At 39.4% G+C, this 16956-nt stretch overlaps 1 protein-coding gene across 13 annotated transcripts in view; it reads left to right on the top strand.

Moving 5' to 3' along the window:
* Positions 1-15608, top strand: part of RABGAP1L (RAB GTPase activating protein 1 like) — a 265221-nt gene extending 249613 nt beyond the window's left edge. For 9 of the 13 annotated variants that reach the window (XM_041127540.1, XM_030034313.2, XM_030034309.2 and 6 more), the window contains 6 exons: positions 3253-3363; positions 5807-5911; positions 7156-7239; positions 7741-7812; positions 9067-9264; positions 9625-15608. In XM_041127540.1, coding sequence (XP_040983474.1) covers positions 3253-3363; positions 5807-5911; positions 7156-7239; positions 7741-7812; positions 9067-9264; positions 9625-9780 — 726 coding nt within the window. In that variant the 3' untranslated portion in view covers positions 9781-15608. Of the gene's footprint in view, positions 1-98; positions 124-3252; positions 3364-5806; positions 5912-7155; positions 7240-7740; positions 7813-9066; positions 9265-9624 lie in introns of those variants that run through there. The other 4 variants (XM_041127542.1, XM_030034318.2, XM_030034317.2 and 1 more) reach the window with 2 other exon arrangements.
* The last annotated feature ends 1348 nt before the right edge of the window (positions 15609-16956 follow it).

Here is a 16956-nt window from a genome sequence, read left to right as displayed (position 1 = left end):
AGAATCAGCAACTTTTTTTTTTTTTGGCTGTCTTTGTTGGTATTAAAAATTATTTTATATCCTGTTTTCACTGTCTTTACACCAATGGTTGAAAGCAGTATTTGGTCTGTGACTTTACAGGAGGTAAGTTTATTTGTGTTTGTATGTATCAGCGGTGTTTGTCCCTTTTGGAAATGCAGTATCCTCCTTTTAAAAGCTAACCAGAGTTCACCAGAGTGCCTTTTGTAACTGGAACGAGGAATCTGGGAAAGAAGAATCTCTTATTTTACTGATTGTAAAAACTGAGCAATGCCAAAGAGAATAGTCAGTAAATTGTTAGTGGTGTGTAGAGAAAAGGCAGGAAGCTGTCTGTTTACACCAAGGACAACTAGCAGGTCTGACAAGTTGGCTTATGCCAGGTTACAAAATGCTGTCTGTGATGTAAGTCCTGCTGTAATGAACCAGCTCCATCCACTGAACTTTATGCCATTGTGAATGGTATTTTATAAAACCCTGTAAATATTTCAGAGCCATTGAAAATAGTTGGCTACATATGAAAAGTGCTATTTGCTATTTTTGTCTTTACTGTGTAATGTTAAGTTTTATTTAGACTTAAGCAGATTAAGAGTTTCCTTCTCAGGAAGGAGGCAGTTTTTCACTGCTAGATCTGGGGGGAGGAGCTGGAAAAGACAAACCATCTAATCGTGCATACTGCCCTGTGTGGAGGAAGAGTAAAGGTAGCCCAATAAGAGACTTTCAGCTGGTAATTAAAAGTATGGTGAACAAGATAAAAAAATCTCTTAGCTATTGACTGGATGTCCAAGGTAAGAGATCTTTAACTTACTAACAACGTGCCATGTAAATTCTAGTTTAAGAGGAGGATAGCGCATTTCCAACTACGTAGCTTGCTTACCCACTTGTCTGTGAATGCAAAGCAGGAACTTCGAACTTCACATTGTGCAGCTTGCTTTGCGGACACTGAAGCTTTTGGCAAAAGCATAGCAAAAATGTTAAAGCAAACTTCTTTCTGGTTTATTTTATGGAAGTCTTAAGAATTTGCAGATTTCTCCCTCTAAGCAACATCCCTATGAAAAGGTATTGGTGCTGCAGCACCTGTCAGCAATACTGTCCTGATCTGGTCCCAGTTTTTAGGTGAACTCAAGTCACTTTCTGACAGCTGCTTGCTGGCAGACCTGTGTCTATAAAAATCAACATTTCCAAGATGGTCTGAACAAAACACAGAAATAAAGATACATTAGAGCATTATTATTATTATTATTATTATTATTATTATTATTATTATTATTATTATTATTATTATTATCATCATCATCATCATCATCATTAAAGACTGCAATTTGGTTTCCCACTTTAAAGTTTATATTATCCTCACAGGAGAATTTTACTTTTAAAAAGTCCTTGTCCCAAACAGAATACAGTGCAATTAAAATAAAAAAGATCCCCAAAGTTATGCGTCTTTTAGCAGTGGTTATTTTAACTGTGTTAAACAAAAGTATTTTACTTACAGTTTCTGTAACAAAACAAGTTATTTAAAGTACAATCTTTTGGAAAGGAAACACTTACTTTCCTGTACAGGGCAGTGCATGGTCTAGTTGCACAATAGGGTCACATTAAGGGGAGAGTATTTGCAGAGGTTCTGCTTCCTGCCACAAAGGAAGCTCCCACACAGAAGAGACTTTTTTAGCATCCTCTTAGAGCTGTAGTTGTCCTTTTTTGTTTAAGACAAGCATGCAAAATCTTCTTGCAGCAGAAATGAAAATCGCAGTTTCACGGTAGTGAGTTCAGAAAGAAAAAAAAAATCTGAGCGTAGCTGGTGAGCAGGAGGAAGTGAAGACAACTGAATAATGTGCTTATGCAAAGAAATGACATTTTGTAGGAAGGCATTCACTGAACAACTCTTGGAAATTTTTTGCTGTGTTAAATGCTAATATTTATTCACTTTTACTGTTTTTTCTTGGAAAACATAACTTACCTTTCAAGTGAGCACAGGTCCTTTTTGAAATCTCAGCATACAGGTTATTGTTCCTCCACCTATGAGTTTCCATATGAACTTTGTATTTTTCCTTGAGTTTCCATAGCGCACAGATTCCCTTTGCAGTCTCTTTTGGTATGAAAGATACACAATCATTGTGTGACTGAAGGCCGGCACATTTTTTGCTCTCTTAAAATCTGTTTGAGGAGGGCACATCTATCTGTCCCACCTTGCTGTGTTCTTCAAAAGATGAAGATGTATATTTTCTGTGGACTCCTGGAAGTCCACTGACCCACAGATGTCTTTTGAATATGATTCTGTTTCTCAGCCCTACAACAGTCACTGAAACTGATTTTTTAAAAAACATGAATTACTACTGTTCATCCTTCTCCTGTGTACTTACCTTCTCTAGTTAGTGCTCTACATAGTCATTTCTACCTGTGTGGAGGGGGTAGGGAGTGCAGTGCAGCGAGGACCAGGGCCTGCGGTCTCGAAGTTCTGCATTTTGTGTTGCTGTGTATTGCCTGCCGAACAGGTTCCGTGCCTGTGTTCAGGGAGTGAGGTCCCCTCTCCATCTGGCACTTTTTCTCAGCAGGTGTCCTGGAAAATGTGCACTGTTGTCACCGGCACAAGTTACAGAGAAAGTGCACAAATGGTGATGCAGGTTATACGAGCTGTAGGTAGTTCCCTGCTAAATGCTGTTCTTCACCAGTCCCACAGAAGATGGGAAGTTGGCACTACATCATCTACAAAATGGACTATTTTTATGGATTCCTGCAGGCAAAATTTTGTAAAATGGCGCAGGGCAGCTTTCTACTTTCAACTGGAAACTGGACTATTTTTATGGATTCCTGCAGGCAAAATTTTGTAAAATGGCGCAGGGCAGCTTTCTACTTTCAACTGGAAACATTTTTATTATAAGTATCTCTTAATTGGTCCCTGTTCACTGCTGCTGGGTGGGATGTTATCTGCCTCATTTCTTTTGATGATGAGCAAGCAGAAACCAAGTGCTTTTGTGGAGAGGATGGTGTTTACTTTTGACAGAGAAACCCTACAATCAGTGTGTCACTTACACGACACAAACATAACCATTGGGATGTAAGTGGAATCGCTGCATTTGCACTGCTGGCTTAATTCACTGTTGTTTCCCAGAGCAGCAGTCCTGTCTTAATGTGCACTCTTGCCTTCTTGGTGTTTTACAGACACAATATACTCACTTATTGCTCTTTAATATTGATAAGGATTAACTTCCTTTTCTGGTTGTTCCTTTCTTTCTGCAGAGGGAAAACCGCAGGCTCCAAGAAGCAAGCATGCGTCTGGAGCAGGAGAACGATGACCTTGCCCATGAGCTTGTAACAAGCAAAATTGCCTTACGGAATGACCTGGACCAGGTAATGCTAACAGAGATGGGTCCAGCTCAGGCTTGGCAACACCAATTTTAGAAGCCCTGCTTTGTGCTCAAGTGAAAGCATGAACACAACATTAAAAATATAATTATTTGTGCCTTTATTTTCCTAACAACCTCACTCCTAGTTGCAATCAGAAGGCTGGATTTCCATGTGCATGCAACTGTAGGCATTCACAGTGGTGTCTTGCCAACACTGACTGTACCTTCTCTGTTGTGGATTGTTTTAGAAAATGTAAGCCATAACCTTTAGGCAGATACCAAAGAACAAACATTTACTTGAAAAAGCTATCACGTACTCCTCAAAAGACTTAATTTCAAGGCAAGTTGCTTTGGAGAATGTCTACCACTTTATGTGGATCAGTACAGCCAACAAAATTCAGTGATAATGAAGTGGCATGGCACCAAAAATTAGAAGGGCTCCTGGGTGTCCATTGATAACTGCTTTTGTTTCCTGTGAAGACTGCAATGTAGAGGGCAGCAGCATTCAGAGCCCTTTATCTCAGAGATGACTGTCAGAGAACTACACATTCAACCCTCCTTTTTCTGGAGTGTTTTATGTAGTATTGATAAATGCCGTAACAGCTATTATTAAGGTACTAAATACAGGAGAGCCATACTCCACACCTCCTGATTAGTGCCTTGCTCAGAGAGGGCTGTAGTGCCTCTTATAATGTAAAATCTTTTCCTGAAAGGGCCTCTCAATTTGATTTCCTGTAGTTATTTGGCTTTCTTTATCTACCCTCAGAATTGTAAACATCATTGACCACAGTTGTGCAATTTGTATTTCTGTTCAGGCAGATCCTTGGCAGTTAGGCTCTGCTGATTTGGATCCATGTGATTCTAAAAATATGAGCCATCTTGGTGAGCAAACGCAGGCAGAGATGCGCTTGGCATGATGGAGTGGGCAATCTCATGTGAAGGCAAAAAGCAATGTGTTGAGGTGCTCTATCTTCCCCAGGAATAGCTGTACATAAAGCAGCTTTATGTGTGCTGCTGCCTGTGCTTGTGTTTTCTCAAATATCGTGACAAGGCTGCCAAGCACATACCTTTGCCAGTCCCATTCCTTGCTCTCTTGCATTTTAGCAGTCTTTCTGTAGACGAGAATGGCTCCATGAAGTTTTCCCACACCCCACCTCAGTTCACTGGCACTGAGAGAAAAACTTTGTGCTACTGCACTCCTCATCTGCAAGGACACGTGATACCATACACCACTGCAGCTGCTTGGAGAACCTGGAATGAACACATAAAAGGAGGAAAGATCTGTAGTTCCATCAAAGCATATCTTAAACAGGTCTTTCATCAAAAAAATCCTTGTAATCCCTGAGTTCTTTTTTTCTAAGATGTCACTCTTACCAATTTCACGTTCTTTCACTGCTTGTTTTCCTTTCTCCCATACAGTCATATACACGCTAAGCAATGCAGGAATCCTCAATCCATGTCTTCAGTTGTGGCCCTGGTGGAGCTGCTTCTGCTACCCACAGTCGCCACTAACACCCTCATTAATAATTAACACTGTGGCAGACAGATAAGCGAATACCACCAGCAGTGGTAGAAAACCAAACTGCATCTTAGAGAGACAAGTTCTGTACTGTTATTTGTTGTTTACAATGCCATTTTCCCTCTTGTATTTTCAGCAAACTAAGTATTATTTCACCACAACCCTTGCCTGTTCTAGCACCTAGTTACTGAATAGAAGGAGTGGTGTGATGCAGTGTGCATCTCCCAGCTGGGGAGGTCAACAGAATATATCCAGACATTGAGAAATATGTTTCTCTCCTGGTGATCAGTGAGGATAATGCTCACAAAACCAAAGCATGCCTAGTATGTTTCACCATAAGCTTGGCCTTTCAAAGAAAGGAGAAAATTCATATTCTCCAGTACGCACACAGTATCAAGTTTCTCCAGGTAATTCTTATTTGCACTGATAAACAAACCATTTTATCTGGTGGTCCCCTTTGTCTCTTTTATACTTGTCTTTGCCCGGACACTTTGTAAGATTCAGTGCAGGCACTGAACATTTTCTACAATATCTGGTTTCCCCGCTTACAGTTACAAAAATGGAATGAGTTATCTGAAGTTACGCAGGAGCTAAATCATGCTGCCCCTGCTTAGATTAATATTGTTCCCAACATTCTATACATCACTGTTTGTATTAGGACATAGTATCTATGCTTACTTGCTATCTGGGCATAGGTAAACATTTGGCAAAAGGGTCCTCTTGCACAGTTGTTGAAACACAGTGAAATAAATTCGAAAATAGCTACTTGAAAAGTGAATTTCATACAAAAAATAGGTTAGGTGAGCCATCAGAGAGCAGGAAAAGGCAACACTAGAACCTGAATCTGCAGTATTTCTGAGATGTATATATCAATACGTTTGTATTGGCACAGATAACATCTGTTTTACACCACCGTTTCTAATTCTAGGCTGAAGACAAAGCGGATGTTTTGAACAAGGAACTTCTCCTGACCAAACAGAAGCTAGTGGAGACTGAGGAAGAGAAACGGAAGCAGGAAGAGGAAACTGCTCAGGTAAGGCATTCTCCAACTTTTCCCATTTAGCAAGCAAATGCAAGCAAAAGGATATGCAGAGAAGCATGAATGCGTTGCAATTGCAGAAAGAATTTTGTCTTTAAAATGCAGTCACAATTAAAAATTTACAGTGCCAGGGTAAATGTTTTTTTAAAAAAGTATGTTTTTTAGTGTTTTCCTTTATTTGAGTTCTGAATGTTCAGTTTTCCATACCTTATCCCCTTCCCAGTACTGTAGTAATCATTTTCACTGGCGGTGCGCAGTCGCAACTAAGGAGACATGATCAGGCCTCTTTTATTTACCTAAACAAGGAGCTGGAGGAGTTGTTGCCTTATAAGAGGCCATTCTGGATTCAGCTGCTGGTTCACTGAAATAAAGCTGTGAATGTTCCTGTCTGAAGCTAGAAGCAACAGCAGAACAGAGTTGAGGGTTGGGAGAATTTTGCTGGCTAGACCTGGCCTCAGACTCATTTGAGAAATGTTCAGTCTTAGTTCTTTTAATCCTACGTATCTAACATGCTGAATACTGACACACACAAAAGTATGTTTCAAAAGTGATACCCTGATTTTTATGTTAGCCGTTTGACAACAGTGACTACAGCAATCAAACGGTAATTCTTTGTGTCTCTCTAAAACGGAGGTTGCCACGTTCTGTTTGCTATAAAAAGGCGGTGGAGGCCTTTTTCCTACTGAGAGGGCTTTCAAAGGTTAGTGGTTCCAAATGGTGGAGGAATGAGTTAGCTGTATTTTAATGCAGCGCCACAGACCAGAATAGGTTTTTTTCTCCTGTTACGGAGATGAGAGTGATAGTGCTGAGAGATTCTTCTTCCTTTTCTATCACCAAACAAACAAATAATCTGTCTGTCCAAACCTGCTGTGACAGTGTGCAGAAAAACAAAAACAAAATCAGTGAAACCCAATTAATAGTAATGCTCTTGTTTTGTATTCTGTGGACCACACTGTACCACCATTTAATGCAGAGAAAGAGAATTACCCTACAGAATTCTCTAAGCGGGGATACACTGTATCACAGTATACACATTTGGTTATAACTGAACATAGTAAGTATTTGTATTCTGAGTAAATCAGACACTTGTCTGAAGAACTGGAATTTAGTAAGAAGCAGCTGTAGGACTGTTGTAAACACAGCAAGACTTTGAGAGAACAATCCGAGAACAATTTTGAGAGAACAATTTTGATAACTTCTTTCAGTGTGCTGTGTAACTTCTCTCCTTCAATTCCTAGCTGAAGGAAGTCTTCAGGAAGCAGCTAGAGAAGGCAGAATCTGAGATCAAGAAAACCACAGCCATTATTGCAGAGTATAAACAGGTACTGTTCTAGAGACACGTTCTCATGTTTCTTCTTTCAGCCTGTTCTGAGCGCTGAATTTTCAGAGTTGCAGATCTCACCCTTTCAATAAGATACACTACGTTTCAGGCTTTCAGAGAGCAAGCATTGTAATTTGTCATAAATCTTTTTGTGGTTTTCCTAATAGCTCCTAATTTAGGGAATCGGGAATAACCTGTCTTTTAGCTAATTTTAGTACTGTAGGGTGAATGCTTCTTTACTCTGTGACATAATGCAGTATAAACATTATAAACCAATTCATCCATAAAATGTTCCGGTCTCCGCGTTCAGGTTCTGTATTGAATACTGCGATTTTTTTTCAATCTCATTATCAGCAGCAGCAGATTTGGTAAGGGGGAATGCATGTACCTGAGTGAGGCAGAATTTAAGAAATGTTGGCTCTAACAAAAATCATTGTTAAAAAGCACAGGTTGTATTTTAGTACAGTAAACTTTAGCTAAGAGACTGCTTTTTCTGCTCCAGATTTGTTCCCAGCTGAGTACCAGGCTGGAAAAACAACAAGCGGCCAGTAAAGATGAACTGGAAGTTGTGAAGGTGAGAATGATGCCTCAACATATGGGATGTTCCTAATGCAAGTATTGCTAAATGCCAGGGATACAGAACAAAACGTGAATTGAAGTTTAATGTAACAGCAGCGGCATTCACCCAGCTGCACTGATGGCCCCGCATGCATTTTTCATCAGATGTAAACAATGAAAGGGTTTCTTTCCCTTCACGGTTCTTTATCTTATATCAGACAGGGTGGAACTCTCAAACTGAAGTGCATATAGTACTCCAGTGTGCACAGTGGAGGGGTCGGAAATGGCCAAATTGGACAGTGTTTATATTTGGGGTTCTGTAATTTAAGCAGAGTTGGTTTAAATAATTGGCACAGCTTGGGCCATCCCCAGAATTTCCATAGCAGTTCATCTCCCTCCTCGAAACCCCCTTACCAGGAACATCTGGACTAGAGATAAATGTTTCCTGATCAGGTAATAATTCCATCCCTCTGCTTTGTCACTACTGAGTGGGCAGAATTGTTTTCCCTCTGCTATAGCTTCTACTTGTCTCTTTAGTACTCAAGCTGAACCTGATTTGTTGCTTTTTAGTGACGTTTTTATGTTATTGATAAAAAAAAAATTCTAGGATTGACATTCCTATAATCTTCTGAAATAGCTCAATATCCCATTTTAGTTTGTGCGAGCCACGCCAGCTGTGCTACATCTTCAGCCATGAGCAACTGGTTCACCTTCCCGGGTAGCACGAGAACCTCACTGCTGCGTCAGGCATCGCTGGCAAAAAGGGCCATCCCCTATGTTAAACAAGCACCAACAGGACAATATTGGCCCTTGCAGTGAGCACAGGCTGCTCGCTTACTTCTGGAAATATGGAAAAGCTACCTGGCATTCTTTAAAATATCACAATCTGTATTAATTTGGTCAAGTGCTTTTATGGAAGATGAAAAGTCCCTAGAGTGTAATTTACTCTTCTGAATTGTGCTGGCATAAATACTGCAAAATATTAGAAAGCTTTGGTAGCAAGAGGGCTTGAGTAATTCTGATCAAGGAGCAAAGTCTCTGTGCTTAGACAGAGCATGCTAAGTAGATTTTAGGAATTTTTATACTGGTTAATATACCCTGGAAATTGTTCATGAACTTCTCAAATTCTTTTCATGTCAAATATGAAAGCTGCAGTATTGGGTAGTTCGAGATTACTGACTGGAAGGCAGTCTAACATAAAAATGGCTCTTCCAGGAAGCACAGCAACTCCTGTAACATGGATTAAAAATGAGCTTTCTGGGTATTTCAGGGTAAAGTGATGGCCTGCAAACACTGCAGTGAGATTTTCAGTAAGGAGGGGGCACTGAAGCTGCCTGCTGTAAGCATGGAGAATAAAGGCATAGAAATAGATGATGAGAAGGATGCACTGAAGAAGCAGCTGAGAGAGATGGAGCTGGAACTCGCACAGACCAAACTGCAGCTTGTGGAAGCCAAGTGCAAAATTCAGGTATGTGGAATCCAAGTACAGCAGGGCAGTCTCCTTAACCTTGTTGTGCTCAGTCCAAAATAATTCTGAATCATGCAAAGAAATTGTTCCAAAAGGGAGCATGTACCTGTACCGCTGTATATCTGTGAACTTCCAGAACGATTTTCTGTCTTAAAAAAAAAAAAAAAAAAAAAAGAAAAGAAGAGAGGATTTATTTGTATATCTAAATATCTTCTGCTGTTTCAGCAATTTCAATCTGTCTTCTCTCCCCAGTGCCTGGGAGGTTGCAAGGAAAGTGCTGGATTGCAGGGACTGAGTTTGAGGATGCTTTTTTGTTAACTGGTTGGTTTTTGATCAATTCTGACTATTCTGCTTTCTTAGGAGCTGGAGCACCAGAGAGGAGCCCTTATGAATGAAATCCAAGCTGCCAAAAACTCTTGGTTTAGCAAAACCCTGAACTCTATCAAAACGGCCACAGGCACGCAGCCACCGCAGCAGCCTCAGCCACCCCTGCCACCCAGAGAGGGCAGTACATAGTTCCAGCCAGACCCGATACAAGAGCACAAAGAACAACACAACTGAAACCCTGGAGGATTCTTCCAGTGGTCTCTCCTCTTGGGGAAAGGACAAAAGGCAGGAGTGCAGGCTTGAAGTGAAATTCTTCGGTGTTTTTCATTCATTCTGATGTGACCCTTTTCAAAGGGGGGAAAAAAAAATTCCTGTTTTATGTTGAATTCTTACTTCCCAAACTGCCTTGCTGAAAGCCACGTTCTGATAACTTCATACTTTTACACTTTATTTTATATGACTAGATGTTAAATAAATACTTCAAAACTAGGTCTTTAATACATGACAAATTATTCAAAATTATTTTTATCTTGCGTAGAAGGTTTTTTCTTCTTCTGGAGGAAGACAGAGAATGGAAAATGTAACGTACTGAAGCATAATCTCTTCATAGAAAGCACAGTGTAATAAGTACTAGTGTGTGTGCGGGTGTCTAGGATAACTTACGCCCTGGGACCATCTCAGAAGTTTATCGCAGTGACTGCGTCCTGCAGAGAAGCACTTTTTGTAAAGCTTAGGCCATAGCAAAGATAGTCTTGTGCTGTCTTGGCACAATTGTTTATGAGCTTCCCTGATAATTTCTTAGTTTTGATTGTTTTTTTCTTCAGAAATGCAAGTAGTGCAGTTCTTTGTAGCATTGTTGTTTAAAGGCTATTTACAGCCAAACTGGAATTTAACATAAAGTTATCTAGTTCCCTTTTTTATTTCATGTTTATACTAAGAATTCCAAGAAATAATTCCTTCCACTGGGATAAAGGGAAAACCGTTCAACATTTATTTGATGTTTTTGCTGAGAAGCAGAGTGAAGACCTTGCATAGTTTTGACCTTTTGTAAATCCTGTGCAATAAAGGGTAGGTTTTATGAATAGAAGTAATGAAAACCTTTCCCTGGGTCTATATTCAAATTCTGAATTTGACACAGATATGAGGTATCAAATAAAAAACCCAAAAGGCTTGTGCTGCACTGATGAATAAAACATCACAGAAGCAAGATCTGTTTGCTAGAAGTATGTGGTTAGAAAATGCTACGTTGTTATTACTTATTTTTATAAAAACAAACATTTTCAAGTGGAATACAAAACCTAGACTTTCCTGTGGGGTAGACTTCTCTGATGATTCCCAAAGCTGTCTGGTTCTTTTATATCTCTTAAGGTAAGAAAATTCAAAAGCATTTGTTTTGACTGAACATAAAGTGTTTATAGAAATACTTATTTCATGGAAAATTAAACTATTGCTTGAACTGATGGAATATTTTTTTAATTATACCTGTCATGTCTAAAGATGGTCTTGCAGGTAAATAACATTGCTGGACTAAAGGTCATGTATTAATTGTTCCATTTACAAACTTGTTCCAGGGACATTAGTTCTGTTTTGATCTTTTATTTTTAATTCTAAGGAATGCCATAACTTGTGAGTTTTGTACAATAAAATTTAATGATACCCATCTTGTGCTTTGTTGTCAAGCATAATTGTGAATTATTTTAAACAGGGTAGTACAAATTTAATGTTACCTGTGCCAAAGGAATGATTCTGAAAGGCAGTCAGCTGTTTGAAGTAGAGATCAAAATATAATCACTATCCTGACACAACTATCCTGCAACAAAATTCGCCCTTCTAAGAGTAAGGGGTTAAAAATTTTTAATATTTTAAAATGTACCTGCAAGAACAGTGATTATCTGGAAATATTAATACAGTGAGAAAAAAGGGGGGGGAAAGCTGAAGGAATTTCTTTTGCAAATATTAACAAAGATCTTTTTCTCTGGTCACTTTCTTGCTAATATTTGCATAAATGTTTCCATTCTCTTGACTGTCTAAAACCTAGCATTAGTCATTCACTTACCAGTTCCGCCTCACACTCGAAATGAACTGCATAATAAATTTGAAGTGACATTTAAGAATACCTGGCGAACATCTGATTGTTACATTTGAGAGTACTGTGCTGATGAGTGACACTGACAGTTTGACAAGTGTCCGAATTTCTCATTTCATTTATCTTAAATCATACTTAGAAGTGGATTTAAAACTTTGACTGGAACAATGCAGTAATAATAATAAAAAAAAAAAAAAAAAAGGGTAAGACTGTGATTGCCTGAGCAGCTGAGTTAATGTAACAGCTCATTGCTGCTCAAAGATCTCACCCCTCCAACTCCCTGTTGTACAGTCGTGTCCCTTGTCCTTGTTATGGCACTTAACTGGAGATGATTAAAAACAAACAGAAAAGAAGATGTGGGTGGATTTTTTCCCCCCAGTTAGTCTTTTGCCAAGGTAATGAGTTAAATCATCTCAAAGGGTCCAATGAGTGCAAGTGGATCATGTGAGTGGGACTTTCCCAGTTCATCAGAAAAGAACTGTTAAATAAACTCACCATGTTTCATGGAACTGGCTTTGACGCAACATCGTCTTTCTCAGTGTAGCAGCTCTCTGACTTTGGAAGTTGAGTTTCTGTGACAAAAACATGTTTGCTACCTGCTAGCCATGATGATTTCAAAACCTTGTAGGATGGAAGCTGGCTTACATCAGCAAAAAAAGTTTCAGAAGGCAGTGGCTGCATTATCACTCTTGGCAATGACATAAAGGCAGTAAACAATTTTCACCTTCCATCTGTAGATCCAAGGTAGCATTTGTAGCAGTGGCATTTGGAAGAGTAATATTTATGTGGAAACTGCGTCTTCTCAAAACTACTGAAAGAATAAGAAAATAGCTCTGGCATTATCTTGATGAATAAGCATAGTTATATTCAGGAACAAGAAAAGGAGCGAGACTGCAGGATTAAACCATGCAAGCTAAAATTCTACCTGCTGACTATACATGCTATTGGTAAACTTAGCTTCCTGTGAGAAAACAAATCTGGGTTTTAATTAGCCCTTTCAGCAGTATGTGACAGAGCTACATGCACACGTATCCCAGACCAACTGATCTGTCGGGGATAGCTGGCTCGTTGTTCTAGCTTTTCAGCAGGAAGCATCATCAAAGTCTCACTGAAACTGTTATTTTTCACGTGGCACTGGAACAGCTAACGTAGCTCGTAAGTCTGGAGTGATTAGTATTTTTTTCCTGAGTCAGTATTAAACTATGTGTCCACATCAAACATATTAAAAGTAACTTGAATTTCATAAATATATATGTGGAACTAAATCTTATTTTTTAATTTTATTGAGAATGCACAGTTCTGAAATAAAGCCTTTACTTTGATTAGGGACAAAGCTCCAAAGAATATTTTTAGTACAACTGTTTTAACTTGTTGGATTCTAATCTGTTCCTGAGATGCCCAATATGGAAAAAAAAAAAAAAAGTACTTTTTTTTCACTTTGAAAAGAAGTTGGTTTTACTTTGATTGTAACACTTTACAGGATAAATGAAGCAAGGCTGATTTAGTTACATGGTACATCTGTGAACTAGTCTTGTATTATCTTTGTGAGTCAAACTCAATATTCTAAAGTAATAGGACTTATTTCACTTAGTTTAACAAATTCTAAATGTACCCGGAGAGAATTAAAAACAACGAAACAGAAAATATCATGTGTGGTGTTAATCCAAGAAACTGCGAAGTCCCTGAGGTCCATATGCATTAATGCTTAGTAAAACCAGTCTCAGGAAAGGTAGTCAGCCATGTAATCAGTACTGCCACCTGACAAACACATCCTTGTCCTGCCCATTAATTAGTATATAATTTGCTACAGCTAAGTTAAATTGCTTAGATAGGTAAGCAATTTTTTTTCCTTGTTAGACATTTTAAAGGACTTCTTTTAGTTGGCCCTTGAAATTTCTTTTAAGATAGACACTTTCATCTGTGCCATTGTGTTAAAAACAACTCAAAATAAAACCAGCCATTTCCAAGGGGAGCAAGAGATAGAAAGTCAAGAACAGCAAGTATTCAGCCCCTTGACAAAGCTTGAAGTATCCCCTTGACTTCAGAGTCACGATGTCACTTGCTGACTCAATGTGGCAATTTAGGAGTAAATAAAAATCTGAATTTACTGGCACTGAAGTATCAAAACTTGGAAGCTACATAAGTCACACTTTCTCCACAGGATAAAGGTAGGGCTGTTCCCTTCCTTCTATTAAGTAGTTGGAGTGAAATCAATGAAACTACTTGTATGTGTGGGAGAACTATACCTCTTATTTTGATTTACCACTAGACTCAGGGATAACTGGCATACTTCTGCATAATCTAATAAGCCTAAATACCTTTGACATTGAAAACAGAAACACTCTTATCTTATAATGCTGGTTTTCTTTCAACTGCGAGGGAAAACCTTGGTGCATGTTATTGTCAGAATGTGAAGATGAGGGCAGAGGTTTTTCTCTCAAGACTGAGGGACTGTTCTGGCTGACAAGCACGCCTCTGTTACAGCTGAACCCTGTGGAATGGGCTGTTGTGCAAACAGCTGGCTGCACTAGACCTGTAATGCTGTGTATACCCAGGGCGGTGAGTATACACAGTGCCGGGCATCACATTGTTCTTGCAAACACAAAGGCTTGAACTAAATTATTTTTCTGTCTATTATGCTAATATGCTACTGGGAGCTGTCCCATTACCTCCTTCCAAGTAGTAATACAAGGGAGACACAATGAAGCACTCGAGTTAGGCCCTTTCAGGTTAGGTTAGGTATACATCACAGCAGCCTTTAAAACTGGGCTAATCTAGAGATGGGTTTTGGGAAATTCAAAGAATTTGCAACTGGATAAATAATACTCAGCATTGATCAAGATCCTATCTTTCCCAGGTCAGAAGTCTACATAATTTATTGCAGGATCGTGACTTAACACGTACAGGTTAATCCTCCAGGATTACAGGGCTGTCCATTTCTCCTGGATTCCAACTGCTTTGCTACTGAATGTATTTCATGCTATTTTTACCTGAAAAAGAAAAAAAAAAGATATGGGTAGAGAATTAGGACATTACTTCCTCTTATTTTCTTATTTAGTGGGACTTGCTTTTATTTAACCTGTAAAGGAATATATATGTATCTTTGGAAAACTATATCTTATATATAGAATAATATATAGGAAGCTGAATCACAAGGGGATAAATACATCAAAAGGATTTGGTATCATAAATTTCATTTGTGATTTGATACCACCAGAATCCTGGGCTGTACTAATTTCCTTTCAGTTTCTCTTATTTTTGTATTTTATATAATACATGGATGGAACTACCAATGCAAACAAGAGCAGATGTTCTCAGATTTTTCTCCAGATCCCAATTCCCTCCTTCCAGTAATCCCTGGGTTTGCGCTGCTGCTGCTAACACCTTCAAAAGCTGTGCCAGGAGCTCTCTTAAGCTTTGGGAACTATTGCTTTCCTGTGGAAGATGATCCTCTGGCTTCTCTGAACTGGGAAAAGATGGCACATGAATGCAGAAAAGAGTCTAACCAAGCATGATCCAGATCCCTCAGTGTCTGCCTTTCAAGGGGGATTCACTTCAGCACATTGAAAACAGCAGCTTCAAAGCTCTGACTCCATTACAATGAAGTTTTCCAGGTTTGGAGTTGCATTTGTTACCTGCGTGTGTCCCAAGTTTGCAAATCCTAAAGAGTGAGGAAAAAACAGCATCATAGCAGTATCAGACTTTTAACTGAGAACAATTCGGTACTCCCAGTACTTGTGTAACAAATCCACGTATTATATAAAGTATAATATGGAAATATAAGTGTAATGCTTGTTATTAAAAGTGCAATTCAATGTACATGGTCACAACAAATGTTTACTTTTTTAATTGTTACAGAATTGTTTGGATCAGTACCTTGTTATCATTGTGTGAATGATGCCTTGTAAAATAAATGGAAATGCAAACAAAATGGGAATAAGGTGCTTATTTTCATAAGCCATTTACTTAAGAAACAGCTTCAATCTGTTTGCAATAATAAACAGCTGCTGTATCAAGTTTTCTGATACAGTTCACTCCAGCTGGTTATTTTCAAGCAGCACTATTGCACTAGGACACAGTGACTTGGCAGACCAGCTGTCCAAAATGTGCGCATGCTACATAGCTAATTCCAGCCCATTCGTTAGGATAATGTACTCATTCAAAAGGGTAATCTGTTCCGCAGGAGTCTTGACAGCCAGGTGCTGTGCTAGAGAGCTAACAGGTCACCCTGGTCCTCTGCTCCACATGCTAGTCTGAGGTTTCCAGCATAGAGAACGTACTGGTAAATATGCTTTTCTTGAAGGTTGTTGATATATAGCAATAGGGCAACAGGAGTTGTTGTTAGGGACTTCAATGCTTCCCTGAAGTACACAAGAGGAACAGGCAAGTGAGCCATGAGGCAGCATGCCTGAAGGGAGAGACATTGGGAGCAGAAGGAAACAGCAAGAAACTGAAAACTGACTCGTGTAATGGAGAAGCATGGCTGAGCAAGAACAGGACAGAGCAGAATTTACAGCAGTCAAAAGGATTCAAATGCTTTATAAAACCATTTTTCCATGTGAGCAATTGCTCTAGCATTTCTTTTTTATTAATTGAGATGAACAGCCATTGTTCCCAGATAACTGGAAAAGCACACAGCGCTTCAGGGGAAGATACGAAGGCAAAGAGGTAGAAAAGCTGAAGATTAAATTTACCAGACATAATATTTTGTATTGATTTACCTCCCCATCACTATCCCAAGACTGTTTGTCATCAGTTGCTATCAATGCCTGCAGACAGAAGCAGGAGGAATGGCTACTATGTGCTAGATAAAGAGGCCGCATCCTTTCAAAGCCCTCTCTGACGCTTCCCCCCGCCCTGTCCCCGTCTCTAGAGTTGATGAGCACTGAAGAGCACTCAGCACTGTATTTTGTCTGCCAGCCAGACTAGACCAGCATCTTTCAGCTGAGTTTCAGTACTCCTACTAACTCTAACCTAGCTCCTTTTCCCCCTCCTGATGCAGGAACTGTTCTGATTCTTCTCCCCCCAGAGAAGGCCTGCCACTTGGCTCCTTGTAAAGATGTGCAGAAGAAGAAAGGCTGACAAAGCCAAGTTTTCTTCTGTTCCCAGCCAGGGGAGGATGCAGCATCCAGCTGCTACTGGAGCTTTATGCAAAGGAGAGCTGTGTGAACTTGTTTTTTACATTACAAGAGTGACAACTCTTCCACATGGAAGCTGCCACTCAAGTGGAAGTGCCACGGGCACCAAAAAGCTCCTGATTTAAGGAAACTAAATATAAA

The sequence above is a fragment of the Aquila chrysaetos genome, chromosome 12 (genome assembly GCF_900496995.4).
Source record: "Aquila chrysaetos chrysaetos chromosome 12, bAquChr1.4, whole genome shotgun sequence".
Lineage (NCBI taxonomy): Eukaryota > Metazoa > Chordata > Aves > Accipitriformes > Accipitridae > Aquila > Aquila chrysaetos.
The sequence above is the reverse complement of the archived record's forward strand: the minus strand, read 5'-3'. Positions and strand labels throughout refer to the sequence as shown.